At 56.0% G+C, this 18,282-nt stretch overlaps 3 protein-coding genes across 3 annotated transcripts; all 3 read right to left on the bottom strand.

Annotated features, from left to right (window-relative positions):
- Nucleotides 1-534: 534 nt before the first annotated feature.
- Nucleotides 535-4,352, bottom strand: fbxo28 (F-box protein 28). Its single transcript, XM_030107117.1, has 5 exons — nt 4,154-4,352; nt 2,390-2,499; nt 1,923-2,061; nt 1,653-1,848; nt 535-1,558 (listed from the first exon to the last, which is right to left on the bottom strand). The coding sequence occupies exons 1-5, from the start codon at nt 4,340-4,342 to the stop codon at nt 1,050-1,052; spliced, it is 1,143 nt and encodes a 380-aa protein (XP_029962977.1). The 5' UTR covers nt 4,343-4,352; the 3' UTR covers nt 535-1,049.
- An 830-nt stretch (nt 4,353-5,182) lies between these two features.
- Nucleotides 5,183-8,290, bottom strand: polr1c (RNA polymerase I and III subunit C). Its single transcript, XM_030107156.1, has 9 exons — nt 8,197-8,290; nt 7,753-7,824; nt 7,547-7,654; nt 7,179-7,311; nt 6,964-7,095; nt 6,171-6,331; nt 5,823-5,967; nt 5,633-5,749; nt 5,183-5,518 (listed from the first exon to the last, which is right to left on the bottom strand). The coding sequence occupies exons 1-9, from the start codon at nt 8,266-8,268 to the stop codon at nt 5,400-5,402; spliced, it is 1,059 nt and encodes a 352-aa protein (XP_029963016.1). The 5' UTR covers nt 8,269-8,290; the 3' UTR covers nt 5,183-5,399.
- A 3,746-nt stretch (nt 8,291-12,036) lies between these two features.
- On the bottom strand, nt 12,037-13,473 carry LOC115399384 (G protein-regulated inducer of neurite outgrowth 2). Its single transcript, XM_030106707.1, has one exon. It carries the CDS (start codon nt 13,471-13,473, stop codon nt 12,037-12,039), a length of 1,437 nt encoding a protein of 478 aa, XP_029962567.1.
- Nucleotides 13,474-18,282: the final 4,809 nt, after the last annotated feature.

Below are 18,282 nucleotides of genomic sequence, written 5' to 3'. Positions count from 1 at the left end.
GATCCCAGACGCCTCGCTGCTTCTGGCCCTGAACCGAAAACCCTGCAGGAGCGTGGGAAAGGCCACAGACTCGGCGTTCTGTCTGGAAAGGCAGGAGAAGCCGAGTCCGGAGCAGATGATCCACCGAGCTGCTAATGCTAACCGCTAACGGCTTCCAGACCTCCTGGGGCCTGATCTGGATCCACAGAACCTTCACGTTGATCACATCCAGCAGTTGCCTCACACACTCCGACAAACACGTTGCTGGAAGAGTCTTCATTTGCCCATTCTGCCTCTGAGCCACGGCCTCGTTTGTCGGGCCAACACCCGGTGGACAAACCGTTTCCCCGTGCCGCCGGGGACCCGGACGCCTGAGGTTGAGACGGATCCAGAACTGTGCAAAAACCATCAGAACCAGACGCCTTCCTTCATTCCTTCATTCCAGGGCTCTGCTGCTACAAACACTGACAGCAGGGAGAGAGTTCCCAGCAGGGGGGCGGGTGGGGGGTGGGGGGTGGGGGGTGGGGGGGGTGGGGGGGGGGGTGGGGGGGGGTGGGGGGGGGGTTCCCCAGGGAACCATGAAGAACGGTGGAACAGCCAGGAGTTACTGCTGAGACCAATCACTGAGTAAACACCAGATGTGTTGAGTTCAGTAGTAACGTCTGTGTGGATCCTGGTCACCAAGAGAACCAGACCGGGAACCACAGTCCTGAAAGAAACCATCTGATGGGACCCGGTCCGGGTTCTGCCAAGTCCTGGTTCCCCAAAGAACTCTAATCCGGTCCAGCACGGCGATGCGGTTCTGACAGGAACGCTCCAGACTCGGCTAAGAAAGTACTGGTTCTGGAGGGGTGAGAGGGGGTCTCTGGGGTACTGGTTCCTGGGGGGGGGGGGGGGTTTCTGGGGTTCTGGTTCTGGGGGGTGACCAGGGGAGACTCTGGGGTACTGGTTCAGGGGGGGACTCTGGGGTACTGGTTCAGGGGGGGCTCTGTAGTACTGGTTCAGGGGGGGCCCTGTAGTACTGGTTCAGGGGGGGTCTCTGGGGAACCTGGGAGCGGGGTGAACTGGAGTCACTTCTTGCTGCGGAGCCGTTTGGACTGCCGCGGGACATCGGAGCTCTTCCTGGTGCGTTTGAGCGACGAGCCCTGCTCGGCCCCCGGCGGCCCGGCCGACTCGGCGCCCGTGTCGCCGCCGCCGGCCAACGTGGCGGCGGTCGTGACGGCGGCGGAAGAGGCTGCGGGGCCGGCGGACGTGGAGGCGGCGGCCGGCGCGGGCCCGGCCCCGCCCATGGCGGCGGCGCTGCTGTCCATCAGTTCGCGGAGCTTGTGCTCCAGCTCGGCCAGCCGGGCGTTCTGCTCGCCGATGACCTGCGTCTGCTCCAGCAGCTTCTGCTCCTGGTCCTGCAGCTGCTTCTGCTGCTCCAGCTGCTTGACGCGCACCTCCTGCATCTCGCGCCGCAGCGCCGTCATGGACGCGCCGTTCACCTTCACCTGCTGCTGCACCTTGGTCATCTCCGAGCGCGACGGCGTGTTCTTGGCCAGCAGCGACATGGTGGTGAGGGAGGTGGAGGGCCCGGCCACTGGGGGGGGGGGGGGGCGGAGGGTCAGAGTTCATCTCAGGGTCACTTCAACATGTTGTGTGTGTCTGTGTGTGTGTGTGTGCGCGTTTCTCACCCGGTGCGGAGCCGATGAGGCGGCCGGACAGGTCGGCCCCCGGCAGCTTCTTCTTCAGGATGGGGACGATCTTCTCGTCGAAGTACTCCATGGCCATGGAGGAGATGTCCCGCAGCTCCTGCAGCACCTCGTGAGCCCGCTGCGGCGCCCGGGTGGAGTTGACGTAGCGAAGCACGCGGTAGATTTCATCTATGACCTGAGGACAACGGCACACGGTCAGGCCGCCCCCCGGTGGACCCTGGCGGTGCTGCGGACGCTGACGGAGCTCACCTTCCCCGGGATGAAGCAGCAGAGGTTGGAGTCGACGTACTTCATGAAGGTCATGTTGAGCAGAGAGAGGCGGGTCTCCACGGCGGCCAGGATGTCGGCGTGGCGGGCCAGCGAGTGGTTCCTCCTCTCAGACTCCCGCCTGCAGAAAAGGGATTTTAGAAACGGTCTCTTGAAGAGCGGCGCTGCTCTGTGATCGACTGCTCAGGTCTGGCTGTCAGTGACTTCATTAAAAACAGTGGATGAATGAGAGCAGCTGTTTAACTCTGAGGGGATCAGTGGAGGCTTGTACACTCAGGTCTGGTACTGATCCCGATAAAGCCTCTCGGTGAGACGTGGTGCTCGTGGTGTTTGTGGTGCTCGTGGTGTTTGTGGTGCTCGTGGTGCTCGTGGTGTTTGTGGTGCTTGTGGTGCTTGTGGTGCTCAGTGGCGGCTGCAGCGTGGCTCCCGGGCCCGGAGCCGGTACTGACCGGGGCAGCTGGGCTTTGACCTGCCGCTGGCACAGGCTGTGGTAGCGCTCCACCTTCAGGAAGCCCTGGTTCAGCACGCGCTGGCAGATCATGTCCATGCGCTTGCACACCTGAGGAGACAGCAGACGGTGGTCAGAGAGGAGAAGCTCAGCTTCACTGAGGTGTTTTCCACAAGCAGCTTGACCACGGCGCACCTTCTCCTGCTCCAGTATTGTGTGTGTGGGACGCGGTATCAAGTTTTCATTCATGTGTGAAAGAATCAACAGCAGAATCCGCTCCACCATCAAACAGACACCATCAGTTTACAGTCCTTTGTGGTTCAGTAGATTCCTCTGACTGGAGGCCAGTGTCAACTCCACTTCTGACCCCGCAGCCGGCCCCGCAGCCGGCTGGCCCAACCTGCAGCCGGCCCCGCAGCCGGCTGGCCCAACCTGCAGCCGGCCCCGCAGCCGGCTGGCCCGACCTGCAGCTGGCCCCTCAGGAGGCCCCGCGGCCGGCCCCGCAGCCGGCCCCGCAGCCGGCCCCGCAGCCGGCTGGCCCAACCTGCAGCCGGCCCCTCAGGAGGCCCCGCGGCCGGCCCCGCATTAGTCTCCTCAGGAAGTTGCGTTCTTGCAATTGTTCTCGCAACCATGAAGTTAAATTCAACCGATCTCCATGAAGTCGGTGCCATCTTGTCAGATCGGCAACTTGACAAAACTGTAAAGTCACAGAAATCATGGAAATTCAGAAAACTTCCTGGAGGGACGGAGTCCAGTGACTCTTTAAGCTTTACAATGACGTGAACTAACAGGGGCTGGCACCACCCGCCAGAGGACCTCCACCACCCACCAGAGGACCTCCACCACCCACCAGAGGACCTCCACCACCCGCCAGAGGACCTCCACCACCCGCCAGAGGACCTCCACCACCCGCCAGAGGACCTCCTCCACCCGCCAGAGGACCTCCTCCTGAGCATGTCTCACTTCACGCCTTGCACCAATCAGTAGATGCACATTCCCGTTGCCATGACGTCAGTATGAAGCCGGAGCAGAGACGTTAACAGGCCCGGAGCACGATCAGGAACAGGACGGTCCCACACCGGGACGGCATGACGCCAGAGAAACGCGGGGGTGTCAGGAGGACGGCCGGCGGCTCCACCACGCTGCTCCACCCTGCAGGGAGCGCCGGGCGCCGTGGAGGACTACAGACAGCAGCACTCTGCTCAGCTGTCCAGACGATCCACCAGGAAAAACAGGAGATCCACCTCCACCTTCAGCCTCCGCAGCACCACCTAGTGGCTGGAGCGCTTCAGACCGGCCGCAGCATCATTTCACATCCAGCCTTCAGTCCAGGGCAGCTGGAAGACTCGACTCACTGGACGCTGAGCTGCTGAGAGCGACGAACAACCAGATCCAGAGTTTACCTTTAGTCCGTTATCTGATCCTGACAGGTGAAGAGCTACGGTGTCCCAGAGGGGACAGCAGGAGACTCCTCCATAGGACCACGACGCTGAGTGGAGCAAAAACACCGCTGGGTGTCTTCAACACCTAAACACCGCTGGGTGTCTTCAACACCTAAACACCGCCCGGGTGTCTTCACTAACTAAACACCGCCCGGGTGTCTTCACTAACTAAACACCGCCCGGGTGTCTTCACTAACTAAACACCGCCCGGGTGTCTTCATGAACTAAACCCCGCCCGGGTGTCTCCACTAACTCCGCTCTCGTGCAGTGTGCAGCCTGCAGCGCGCGGCCGCAGCTAGCGCTAGCTTGTTGTTGCTGCTTACCGAGCGCAGCAGGCTGATCTCGTCGTAGGACAGGAAGTTGAGGATGGTCTCGATGGCCACGATGGGCAGCCCGAGCAGCGGGTTGTTCTGGTGCGGCTGGTCCGGCAGAGGCGTGGACTGTCTCAGCGACACCGAGTCCGAGTCCAACGACCCCACTCCTCCGTCAACCCGCTCCACCACGGCCGCCATGTTGCTATTGAGGAGGAGGCGGAAGTGACGTAGGCGCTGGAGCCACAGTCTTATCCTTCCGCCCTGGAGGAGAATGATGTTTACATGATTAATAAAGAAGTTGAAAAATCTTTAAAAAAAAAAAAAAAAAAAAAAACACCAGACAATATGATCTTTACAAAATTTGATCAGTTTAATTTTCATTTTAAGTTTCTAATCTTTAATGTTCTTTATGAAAATCAATCACCAAACCACGTGACAGCTGACGTTAGTCAAACTCACAACATTCATGACAACTCCAGACTAACTGTGGAAGCTGCTTTGGGGATTCACTCCCATGCTTTCTGATTTGACATCACTCTGTAGGACACGTTGATGAAACAGTAATTCAGTGGTAATTTATCAGCTGCTTCACTGGGTCATCAAGCAGAAGACGGCTGGCTGGTCTTCAGCCGACAATGGTCAGATTCAACCATCTGTGATAAATGCTGGATGTAACCTTTGACTGTAAAAATATAAACCTACAGCAGTGCGCCTCATGATGCTTCCTCCACCATGCTTCACCTGGAAATAACCCTGGCATGTTTTCATGTGGTGATCTTCAGAAAACTAACGCAGCTAAGAAAAACCAAAACAAAACTGGTGCTCTGTTCGCTGCAGCTGCTCCGACTCTCCTCGCGATGGATCAGGTCTGGTGGGATTATACGACCCCTGCTGAGTCCACTGGGCGGTTTGGGTTTTCATGTTTGATTGGAGGTGAGAGCACCAGGCTGTTTTCACTGCGGAGTTTCATCAAAGCAGAGATCAGAGAGAGTCCACGGTCTTTAATGAAGAAGACTTCAAAACACGCCTCGTCTTTCATGTTTTTTTTTTAATAAACTCAAACTCTGTGAGGAACACAAATACCATCAAGACACATATTTACATACTTACAGAAGAGTCAAACTTATTCTGAACAAATCTGACACATCATCCTAGATCTCAAGGCTCTAGAGCTCTGGAACACCAGGGAGACCAGAGGGGGACCAGAGGGGGACCAGAGGGGGACCAGAGGGGGACCAGACCAGGTCTCTCCAAGTCAGTCCATGTCCGTCGAGTCCAGCTCCTGGAGGAAGCGCTGACACTTGGCCATGAGGACTTTGATGGCTTCTGTAACCAGAACATCTGGAGGAAGGATCCCAGTGGACTCCACGGTGACTGGAACCACACAGAACAGATCAAAGACCGAGAGCAACTCCACGGTCTTCTTTAGAAACTGTGTGTGTGTGTGTGTGTGTGTGTGTGTGTGTGTGTGGACCCTGCGGAGCGTACAGATGAAGTGGTCCCGCACTCGTCCCAGCTTCACCAGGTTCTTCAGGTCTGCGTGTCGGAGGACCTCCCGGCTGCAGGTGTCCAGACGGCTGTTCACCACTTTGGCCACTTTTCTCCCTGAGGAGGACAGGGGGGGTGAGGCGTCCGCCCTCCGGACCCCGACGGGGGGTTTCGCTCCGTCGGCTCTCACCGTCCACGTCCTCCAGGTCGATGACTCCCCGGGAGAAGCAGCGCTTCAGCCGCTCGGCCTTCTCGCCCTCCACCGGCTCCAGGATGGTGATCTCCGGGAGGAGGCGGTAGCTGGCCGTGGCCACCGGGGAGAACTTGGCGTGATCCTTCCCTGAGCAGAGAGCACATCCAATCAGCTGCTGGCTCTCACCGGGGGGCAGCAGAGTGACACCCCCGACACCCTGCAGGGGGCAGTGTGGGCCTGGACAGCTGTGTGTGAAAAAACTACACATTTGTAGAGCTGCATTAAAATCCATTAAAAAAGGCTTTTTTTCTCTAACAGGTGGAAAATGTATGCAGCTGTGCCGGCAGCCCCCACCGATTCCTTGACGCAGTGCATGGTGATGTCCAGCTCCTGGCCCGGCCGCAGCTGGGCGATCAGGATGTCGTCGTGCACGGGCCCGATCCGGCAGTCCGCAAACACGTCGGCCTGGTTCCCCACCGGGACCCACTGGATGTCCCTGGAGTAGACTGGGGGACAGACGGACGGTCACAGAGCCGCTGTACGTCACACGGATCACGCCTCAGTCCGGACTCTCAGGTTCTGCTGTTTGGGACCAGACCAGACCAGACCAGACTAAACCAGCAGCGCCTGATCCAGAACTCTGGAACCTCCATGTTTGTTCTGGAGCCACTAAACACCAGAACCTTTATGGACGTTCTCACTGGATCTGAGGTTCCACTCAGAAACGTTTGCAGCCGTTCTTGGACTTGATTCCAGTAGTTTCACTTTTTCCCAACTCTTCTGACATTTCAAACTTTTCTTTAATTGTAAAGAATTTTTATTTTTCCCACGTTTTTGTGTGTTTTATTTCAGAAACTAATCATTCTGTGTTTTAATAAAGTCTGCTCGGTAAAGTCCGGAAATGTGTAGCTGCAATAACAAGGAGAGAGAACGTTCACGAGCAGATGGACATGACACAAGTGACTTTTGTCTCCTGTCGGCCTCCAGCATGGCTCCACCCACAGGTCCAGGTAGCAGCCAATCAGAGGCTGCAGGGGAGAAAGGCCCGGAGGCGAACGCACCTCTGCTCATTTGCATAAAGCTGCGTGAATCCAGCTTTGTGCAAATGAGCACAGAGAAGCTGCCGGCTCTCACCCACCCATGGAGTTGAGGTAGAGCTCCCGCGGGTCGGAGGAGTCCTTGCTGGCTCGGGGGTTCCTGCTGCATTTCACCTTCAGCTGCAGCTGGATGGTGTCGATCTCGGAGCCCTGGTCCTCCGCAGACTCTTCGCCTGGAGCACAGGACACACAGAGAGGGGCTGGAGTGGACGGGAGGAGGGTCCGGGAGGGGGAGGGGGGGGCGGAGGGTCTCTACCTGTGTTCCGGTACTCGAACAGACGGGGGTCCGCCCTGATGGGGATCAGTCCCAACCGGTGGGCCAGCACCTCGTCCTGGACGATGGACGTGTTGTTGTAGATGAACACCTTCTCTATGGCCATGGTGGGAACCTGAGGGGCAAACACAGCTCACACACTCCGCCCCGGCCGGACCGAAGCCCCGGGTCGGCCTCCTCTCCGCCCCGGGTCGGCCTCCTCTCCGCCCCGGGTCGGCCTCCTCTCCGCCCCGGGTCGGCCTCCTCTCCTCTCCGCCCCGGGTCGGCGCCTCCTCTCCGCCCCGGGTCGGCGCCTCCTCTCCGCCCCGGGTCGGCCTCCTCTCCTCTCCGCCCCGGGTCGGCCGGCTCACCTCCGCCAGCAGGATCCTCCGGAAGGCGTTGGCGATGGCGGCGTCGATCCCCACCATATCGAACTCCATGCTGCTGTCGTCCAGGTGCACCACGTCGATCCGGAAGTTCTGCCGGCCGTCACAGGAAAAGGGGTGAAACTCTGTCACCGCGGCCGCACGGCCTCCGGAGGCTCGGCCGAGGTCAGAGGTCAGAGGTCGTCGTTCACCTGCTGAAACTTCTGCATGCTCCAGGCGTCGTCGTACCCGGGGTAGTTTCCAGGGAAGTCAGTGGTGTGAGTCTGGACGGAGCGGGACGTCAGAACACACACACACACACACACACACACACACACACAATACCCAGATCAAACCTCACATCAAAGACACGCCAGGCAAATCTGAGTTCACATCTACAATCAGGCTCACAGCGAATTCCCTTTGCAGACTCCCTCCAGAACCCCCTCCAGGACCCCCTCCAGGACCCCCTCCAGGACCCCCAGAGCTCACACGGACCCCCCCCAACACCCCTCCAGGACCCCCAGAGCTCACACGGATCCCCTCCAGTATCACCCTCGGAGCCCCCCTGAGCTCACACAGACCCCGTCCGGAACCTTCCTTCAGGACCCCCCTCCTGGACCCCCCTCCTGGACCCCCCTCCTGGACCCACTCACGTTTTTCACGCCGAACTCCCCCAGAATGACCCGGGTCCGGATCTCTTCCACGTTCTTCATGCTCGCCGCCATGATGCTTCGCAGTGTCGGTAGCTCCGCCCACACTTCCGCCGCGTTCCTTCTTGTTCCGGTTGCGTCATCTCCGTGTCTCCGTCAAATGGGTCCGGGTGGACCGCTGCACCCGTCAGAGTAGAATTGACTTTATTAATTTTCAGCACGGAAAAATATGCAGGTACAGAGTGTCATTGATTTCTTATGGGGGTTAAAGTGACCATGACTGCAGGATATTATCATGTCCAGGGTTGTTGCTCCTATTCTCCACAGTGGAGCTGTCCAGTCTGACAGCAGTGGACATGAAGGACCTGCTCTGTCCTGCACTGAGGGCGTCTCAGTCGGCTGAGCTCCTCTACCGTCCACTGCAGTGGCTCAGAGCTGTTGTCCATCATGGATGTCAGTTTGGCCAACATCCTCCTCTCGCCTACATCCTCCACTGAGTCCAGAGGACAGCCCAGGACAGAGCTGGTCCTCCTATCCAGAGGACAGCCCAGGACAGAGCTGGTCCTCCTATCCAGAGGACAGCCCAGGACAGAGCTGGTCCTCCTGTCCTCTGTGCTGCCCGAGGCCCAGCAGACAGCGTAGTGGACAGCAGAGGCTACCATAGACTCATAAAAGGTCCTGAGGTCAAGAGGTGGAGGACACTCTGGTCCTTCTTGTCCAGAGCGTCAGTGTTGTGAGACCAGTCCAGTTTATTGTTGAGGTGAACACCCAGGGACTGAAACTGTCCACTGTTTCAGTGTCCTCCCCCTGGATGTTCACCGGTGGACGTGCTAGTGTCCTCCTCCTGAAGTCCATCATCTCCCACTGTCCGTGCTGTAGGTGAAGTCTGAGGTGTAGTGGTGAAGAGGACAGGTGAGAGGACGGTTTCCTGGAGCGCCCCGTCCCATAATATCCTGGAACCAATACAAGAGGAATCAAAGACTCTGTCAAACGTGAAGCAGTTTTCCTATTTTCCAATCAGTGTAATGACAGGTGGCCAGCCAGATTCCTACAAGAACACCCAAATCCAGGGGAATTTATCCAAAAGAACCACCTGATGGATGTGTGGAGGAAGATGAAATGAATCGGAGACGCTTTACTTGGTTCAAACTGAACGGAACAGCCACATTAGGAATTGATTGCTGGCATGGCTCACATTCAGTTTTGAAACACGTCACAGAAAGTTGTCTTTGCAACGGCCTTCTAAGTGATCACAGTTTAAAAAACCTACAAATAATCAAAAGGCATCAAATTAACGAGCCTGAAGATTACTGGGAATGTAATGCAAGTTTGTTATCTTATTCAGAACACTGTAACAATGTTTAAAATAATGATTTTGGAGATTACAAATGAAGATAAATCAATCTCAGCTATTCAAAAATGGCAGTTTTTTTAAAATCAATCCATCCATCAATCTGTCTATCAATCTGTCTATCCATCCACTTTCAACCGCTTATCCGGGACCGGGTCTCGGGGTCAGCAGTCTGAGCAGTGATGTCCAGACTTCCTAACTCCAGACAATCCTCCAGCTCTTCCTGGAGGATCCCAGGTCAGAGAGAAGTAGTGGTAATGTAATGTTATTCAAACAAACAGGCTGTTGACCCTGCACAGGGTAACTGTGCTGGAAAAACAAACTCTTCTGAAATCAGGTGTCTCTGTATTGGATTGAAAGAGGTAATAACTTGGAAACCTTGAGTTCTTAAAAGAGATTATTGAACAAACGAAAAGGAAGAAGATCTGGAGACACTTTGAGACAGACCCCAATGGAGCAATGCAGGGTCTGTGGTCCTGGTCCATGTTCAGGGTCTGTGGTCCTGGACCATGTTCAGGGTCTGTGGTCCTGGTTCATGTTCAGGGTCTGTGGTCCTGGTCCATGTTCAGGGTCTGTGGTCCTGGTCCATTTCTCACATATCCTCAGCTTCTTAATCTCTGTGTTTTTCTGTCAAATTTTCATTTTAACTTCACACATTTCGAAGGAGAATCTTTCTTTCCACCTCAAACCTCGAAAACATTTTTGACAAAAACAAGCGATTTTAGCATTGTAACTTGGAATGGACTATTTCTTCAATAAACACACAGCAGACTTGATTCTTTTCCATAACAAGCACTTTATTTGATGAACAACAAACATAACTGGACAAAGTCAACATAACTGGACAGACAGAGCAGAGGACATGAGCTCAGTCCCCTCATGGTGCGAAGTCAAGCTTTGATGGGACTGTGGAGGGACTGTTGATGACTGGGGAGGATTGTGGAGGGACTGTGGAGGACTCTCTGGGTCTGTGGAGGACTGTGGAGGACTCTCTGGGTCTGTGGAGGGACTGTCGAGGACTCTCTGGGTCTGTGGAGGACTGTGGAGGACTTGGGAGATCGGAACCAGCTTCATTCTCTGGAAATGTTTCCGAGAAAAACATCGTTTTTAACCTATTCCTTTCTGCTTTTACCAGTTTTCTCAAAAATATTTGAACTTCTACTACTTTCAGGCCTCCAGTGGGTCCACGAGCCTCTGATTATACAACACGTTGAACTCTAAACTGTTGCTCTGCTTTGCTTTTCCAGAACACAACCTGGAAAACTGTTTCCAGCAGATGTGTTTCTGTGAGTAAACAGCTCCAAAGCTGGTCGACATGGAACATGAGCAAGCCGTGGGTAATTTGACACCAGCCTCACCATTTTGTAGACTCATGCCAACTTGATTCTAACTTGAGTCTGAGAAAACCCTGCTGTTTGTTTGTCAGTTCGGCCCATTTAAGTACATTTCCCTCCTATCTTTGAAAGATCAACTGCAAACAAACAGTTGGTCAATGAAGAGCACGAAACCTGCCGACTGTAGGAACGTGACACGGATCAGACGGCGACGGCCCGACGAGGGTCAGAAAACCTAGAAAGACTTCAGTTCAGAGGGAACAGCAGCGAATGGCTGAGAGGCTGGAGCACCTGAGGAGGGGCGCTGGACTCTGGAGGTCCGGTCCAGAGGATCGGCTCCTGGACTACTGCAGGAGCTCTGCTGTTCTGGGGTCAGTACGTCACTGCTCGTTGCATCAGGTAGAACCAGACGGCTGGCTGGATGTCGTCTGCTGTAGTGAAGCTGCTCATCAGCACATTGTTTCTGCCGACTAGGAGTGATGACGGGACAACGCTGCTTTGGCCGAGGCGCTCTGAACATTCCGACAGTGTAAATGCTGGCTGTGGTTTGCATCGGTGTGTATTTTGCTACACCCACAGCGCGGAGCTCACTAGTATTCCTGTGTCTTTCTTTTAGAAACAGCTCAGCTTACATCTGTGAGGGTGAGGGGGATGTTAGCATTAGCAGCTCTCCACCAGGCAGAGTGACTGAAATGAAGAAGTGATGAGATCCTTCATGAACGTCCTTCATCACACAGCGTGAGGGTTAGGTTCAAGTAACCCTAACCCCCCCAATCCTAAACCTCCCATACGCCTAACCTCCCTCATCCCTCCCCGAACCATATCTGAACTCTAACCTCAGCTGACCCTAACCCTATACTGACCCTCAACTATCCCTCCTCTACCATCACAGAGCAGAAACTGATGCTGATTTAATAAAGTTGAATTTTCCAAATTCGGTGACAAATGTGACAAATATATCAATAGTAACTGAATCTTTAAACACGTCAGTGAATATAAACATGTCAGGTGGAGCTGGCTGGTTGGTGGGGACATTCGGACCGATCCTGACCGTGTCCGAGTCCTCCTCTGGTCCTCTGGGGTTTGGGTTTGAGGCTGGAGCGTTGATCAGCCCTGTGTCTCCGGAGCACAGTGTTCAGGTCAGGTTGCGTCGGCGCGTCAGTCCACGGCGGCGGTGCTGCGGCTGCAGCAGCCCGGCGTTGGGAAGGAGCCCATCAGCCGACTCCTCTTCCTCCGGGAGCCGGCCTGCTGCGAGGCGCTGGTGTTCTGCCGCGACAGCTTGGCGGCGCGGCTGGCCGTCTCCTTGATCTGCAGCTCCAGGTGCTTCTGGATGGCCAGGCCCAGCTCCTCGGGGTCCACGGACGCTCCATACACCTCCCACGTCATCCCCTCCGCGTCCCACTTCACCTCTTTCACCGGGGACTTGGAGGCGCCGCCATGTTTCTTGTCGCGGTCGCTCTTTGGCGTCTTTGCGGCGGAGGCGTCGCTCCTGTTCTCCTCTGCCAGGCAGATCTGAGGGAACACGTGAGCGCTGTCGGGCTGGCCCGTCTGCACCGCGGCGTCTCTCAGGACTTTGTTGGTCGTCATGGTCCCCGCGTCCCGGGTCGTGACTCCGACCGGGCCGGTCGGAACTCCACAGCACGCTCTGGGGTTCTGGCACTGCGGGGCGGGGCCGGGCGGCGGCGCGCCCATCCACGTGCAGCTCAGGCTGCAGCAGCGCAGCAGGTGTTTGGCGTCCAGGCCCGTCTCGCTGACGGAGGAGATGAGGCGGGGCAGGCTGAGGTGGGAGGCCGCCGGAGGAGGCACCGCGGCTCGCTGGGCGCCGCCGGCCAGCTGCACGCCGGCCAGGCGGGGCAGCAGCTGGGACGGCGCCGGGATAGGCTGGGGGTGGCAGTACGCCGCGAACGTGTCTTCCAAGTTGGAAGCGTTCTGGACGTAGGAGCCGTAGCAGAGGACCTTGTCACATTCAGCAGGATCGTCGGCGGGACAGTGGACTCTGACGGCCGCCCTGGCGGGTGAGATGCAGGCGCAGATGTTGGGCGGCAGCGGCGCTCCACCGTCTCCACCGTCTCCACCGCAGACGGTGGAGACGGTGCCGCTGGGCTGCAGCTGCAGGGGCTGCTTGTAAGCCAACATGGCGTACGCCTCATGGAGGCCCCTCCCCCCCGCAGAGTCCGGGCTCTGGGCCTGCTGCTCCACCTCCGGGCCGACCGGCGCTGAAGTGTCTGAGTGACTCCTGTGAACGGGCAGAGAGGGCGGTGCCGCGGCACCGGGGGCGTTCAGCTCATTCCCAGCTCCCGGTGGGGGGTAGTCTGGGCTCCCTGAGGGGTTTGAGGGCCCGGCGGACTCGGCTTGGCTCAGTGGCTGCTCGGCAGGCTCTGCAGTGACAGTCACACCGCCGAAGGTTACGGCTTTGGCGTTGAGAGTTCCAGACGGCTCCTCGCAGACGTCACTCATGGCTTCTTCCCAGTAGGAGCGAGCTGATTGGCTGAGTGTGGAGGACGTTAGCGCCTGTGTGGAGCTCGTGGAACATTCCCAGGGACCAGGTCCTCCTGGTGGGGACGGCTCTGACACCAGGCGGCCTCCCTCTGCCATGGACGACCTCTGGGAAAACACAACACAACATTTAGATGATGCTTGATCAGCCGAAAGAGAACAGGAAGTGTCTGCCTGTCTGAGTTTTTTTTTTTTTTGTTATATTAGAAGGAGATTCAAACAACACTTTATCAGTGTTTTTGATTGGAAAGATGTTTTGAACAATCCAGCAGATCAGTAAAGCAGTTCTAGTAGTCCCCAAACCTGACCTCCTGTGCAAGCAGAGTATTTCTCCCGGTACTCTGATTTTCTCCCAGTTTGCATGTCGGCTGCAGTGCAGTGAGAGTCAAACAGTGCTCGTTATTATTCAGAGTGTGGGAGGATGAAACACATTGTGCCATCGACCCTGAGCGGCTGTTAAACAAACACAAATCTATGCTTTCAGCTGTAAATCTGCAATTCAGATGTTGATCCCGACATCCAGTCACAGGAGGGAAGTACAGCTGTGTTTGTGAATCAGTGCTGGAGTAGAGCCAAGTGTATCCGAGGTCACTGGGGGTCAGAGTTCACAGTTCTGGCAGCTTGAATCCAACCAAACTGTATTTATGAAGCATTTTTCTTATGAAAAAAAAAAGCACAAAGTGCTATACAGCATTAAAACACAAATAGTACATAATAAAATAAAAACCTAGCTACACTTTCACCATAATTGTGCACGCATGTGTGTATGTACACACATGTAAATGGTGATCTTGGCCCTGAGGGTGTTGAGGATCCTTCCTGGTCCGGCTGGCCCGGGTCTTGCTCTTCCAGTTCTAGATAGCAACCAAGCCTACCTGGAAGTGTCAGCAACTAGTTTTTGACATTTCCAGGTAGGCTCGGTGTCAGTATCACAGTGTCCACCAGGGGCTGTCTCCAAAAAGCCTGTGACTCTTACTTAGTGGTCCAGGAGGGTCAGGGTATCCCGTCCCGGTGCGTTGAGCCGACCAGGTGAACCAGGTTTTTCCATTGCCGGCGATCTTGTGCCAGCTGTTCTGCATCCTCCACAGTAACCCCATGTTGTTGGAGGTCGCCTGCAATGACGTCGAGCCATTGGGTCCGGGGTTTCCCTCGTGGTCGTCTCCAGCCTGAGGCCTTTGGGTTAAACTGGAAAACGGCTCGTGTCGGATGTTCTGAGAGTAAACGAAGCACATGGCCCAGCCAGCGGTGCGACCACGGAAGATGCTCGGGGCTGGCCTGTGCGGGCTCTAAGCACTTCATGGGAAACTCGCTGGGGCCACCTGATGTTCTCCATGGTTCTAAGAGCCCTGCTATCAAAGCCATCGATTCGTGAGGCCAGAGTGTCGTTCAGGGGTCACGTTTCTGAGCCATAAAGCAGGATGGAGAGTACGGCCAGGTTGTAAATCCGGAGCTTCGTCGTGAGATGGTCTGGTCCCGCCAGAGTGGTTTCCAGAGGGACTGCAGAGCAGATACTGCCAGGGCTCGTCTGCGATCAATCTCTGGTTTTAGGTCCCCGCTGTCTGTCCCCATGGACCCCAGGTACACGAAGGTCTTGACAGGCTCTACGATGTCACTCCCAATTGCATGGGAGGTGGATCTGCTCCATCACAGACATGCATGAACCTGGTTTTAGTCCAGCTCACTTGGAGGCCGAGCTGTGCTCCTCCTCACAGTAAAGCCCAGAGCGTGTCTCAGCTGACTGCAGGCTGTCCTGAGCAGGATGGTGTCGTCAGCGTATTCCAGGTCAGTCAGGTGGTAGTTGCCGAAGGACACTCTGGGGACGCCTCGCAGACCTTGGACATCAGATGGTCGATGATGCAGTTAAAAGATCAGGAGCCACACAACCCTGGAGAACGCCACTAGAGATGTTAAACCAGCTGGAGTCAGTACCGTTAATACGGACACAGCTCTCTGCGTTGCTGTAGAGCAGCTCGAACAGAGCGATGATCTTGGGTGGAGCTCCGAGGGTTTGGAGGATGTTCCACAGTGAGGAGTGGCAGATGGTGTCAAAGGAGGCTTCAGATCAATGAATTCGATATACAGATGGCGATCTTTACAGAATTCACGGGTCTTCTCTGTCAGCAGACGTACGGCAGAGATGCTGGGGACGGCGACTGGTGACTCCATAGACTCCAATTCAAAATTAAACTTCAATAAAACTGGATCGGTTGAGTTTCCACAGCTCAGAGTTAGTTTTTTCATTGCATATCATTGTCTGGAAGAGAGATCAGGTGGTCCATCTGAAAATATATTAATATTCAATTTTTTATAGAGCGTTAAGGTTTTCATAATGAGGGGGCGGGGCTACTTGATTGACAGGTCTGCTCTGGAACGATTGACAGATCTTTCCAGCAGCTCTCAGGAAGTGACAGTAAAGATGTAGTTGTCCTATAACTGCCACACCATGACTAGCTCCTGGATTAACTGTTCTAAAAGACCCTTGAAGGATTCTGTTGTCCAGTAAGTAAATGTTTGCATTAATTGATCTTTCATTCACAGTAGTCGCAGTTTCAGCAGTAAATAAGATGTGTGGTTTTCCCCAAAGCAGGTGCCCCAACATGAAGCTTAACCAACTTTAAGCTAGTTTCTTCTTCCTGGCTCTCGTCGGGTTCTGCCTCATATGGAGTCCGGTTGCTTTGTCCTTTCATACAGTCAATGGTTCTGCCGACCGTCCTCCACCTCTCCTCCACCCAGCTCCCCGCAGCCTCGGCAGCAGCTCTGCTTCCTCCACAGCCTGAGGACAGAAGAACCGCTCACCCCACATCCGCCCCTCACCGGGGCCGTCTACGGCTCCAGGCGGGTGGAGCGGGCTAAAGCGTGGCTTCGTGTTCTTCAATGGTCCAGTCGATCATACTTCAGTCGTCATTCTGCCGGTTCTTCCAGAACGTTCAGTCAACCTTTGCTGGTTTACAGAGACCACATCCCTTCATTTCACACATAAACCTTTAGAAGTCTCCCTACAGTAACTCCAGCTCGGAGGACCGCTGGGCGGCGCTCTGTAGCTCTGTAGCTCCGGCTGGTGGACGGAGGACCTAAAGTGAACCTTGTACATGAATAAAACTCTAAATATTCCTGGGGGGACCAGTCAGCAGATGGTTATCCGTCTGGTGAACCCCGTCCGTCTTCGCCTCGGTGACGAAAATCTAAAACAGACCATGTGTTGATTCCATGGCAGCTCCGTCAGGACGGCTCGGTCTGTGTCCTCCAGCCCGGCAGCCCAGGCTGCTTCAGAAAACACACTCCCCTCTCCATCACACACTCCCCTCTCCATCTCACACTCCCCTCTCCATCACACACTCACCTCTGCCAGAGAGCAGCCTCCACCTGCAGCTCGGTCCGCTCTGCGCTGCTCCTCTGCTGTCGGCTGACGGAGCTCTTCCTCCTCCGCCTCCTCCCCACATCCACAGGTGACCTCTCCCCCCTCCGCTCTATCTTTATCTCGGCTCCATTCACTGTGATCTCTCTGCTCACCCTCTTTTGTCTCAGCAGCCCCCTCCCCTCCGCCCCCTCCGCCCGGACAAGATGGTGCAGACCTGGGGATTATCCTCCCCTACATCTGATTACAAATGTGAGGATGCAATCTTCAAATCCTGGCTGTGTGACGAGGAGCGGAGCTTATCCAGCTGCTGTGGGGGGAGGCAGGCGGAGGGGGAGGGGGAGGGCAGCAGGCAGGCGGCGTCACCGAGTCTCCAGTGGGGAGGGGTGGAGGAGGGGTGGAGGTGGAGGTGGGGGGGGGGGGGGGGGGGGGGGGGGGGGGGGGGGGGGGCTGTGAATGAACCTGTCAATGAGACGGAAATGGAGGAGAGCGGTGGTCTTCCCGCTCCGCGTCGTCTTCTCCAACACCTCCATCACTACCTCCCCCCCCGGCCCCAGCCCACTCTCCATCACTATCCAGGTTGCTATGGAAACAGCAGTACTCAATGGGTGGATGTGTGTGCGTGCATGTGGAGTGTGTGTCTTGTTTCGCAGGCGGCAGCGAGACGAGCGGCAGCCAAAACAAACGAGCGGCGGCGGAGTCGGATCCAACACGTCACAGAACCCAGCGGAGAACCCGGCCGGAACGTCATCCGGGACCAGGGACCTCCCGTCACGCGGCTCCTCTCCGGATCTGACCTGGGGTCAGTTCCAGGGGACTGGCTGAAACACCTGTCAGTCACCCGACTCCGCCTCCATCTGTCCACATGTGACAGAACCGAGCGGAGAGCCACACACCACCTGAAGAACCACACACCCACAGAGAAACCTGCAGAACCAGGGTCAGAGCTGGAGAAGCCTTTAGAACCAGACCCAGAGCAGGAGAAACCTGCAGACCCAGACCCAGAGGAGAAACCTGCAGACCCAGACCCAGAGGAGGAGAAACCTGCAGACCCAGACCCAGAGGAGGACCTGGAACGTGTCAGTGTGAAGGAACAGAGAGCAGTGACAGGAGGCTTGTTCAAATGGGGGGTGTTCGTGTGGTGGGTGGAGGTAAGACGCTCCGTCCATATGTTCCACCTGCTGCTCTGTGCTGGACCAGCATCTGTCCCTGGTTCAATAGGGTCCCGAGGGTCTGTGAGGTCAAAGGTCAGGAGGTTCTGCTGCTCCGCCCTCATTCAAACACCAACTGCACCCGGAACGTTCCTCCAGCTTTAGGAAGCCAGGATGGAGACACAGAACTCAGCAGAGGACTGGGATTCTGTCAGCGTCCGTCCTCTTATCATCTGTCACGTGTGTGTGTGTGTGTGTGTGTGTGTGTGTGTGTGTGTGTGTGTGTGTGTGTGTGTGTGTGTGTGTGTGTGTGACAGCTGTGCTCAGATTAGAAAGTGAGATTTTCTTGGAGCGACTCCGTCTCTCGTTTACTGTTTGCTCTCAGTATTAAAGTGTGTTTCT

Source organism: Salarias fasciatus, chromosome 13 (assembly GCF_902148845.1).
Source record: "Salarias fasciatus chromosome 13, fSalaFa1.1, whole genome shotgun sequence".
NCBI lineage: Eukaryota > Metazoa > Chordata > Actinopteri > Blenniiformes > Blenniidae > Salarias > Salarias fasciatus.
The sequence above is the reverse complement of the archived record's forward strand: the minus strand, read 5'-3'. Positions and strand labels throughout refer to the sequence as shown.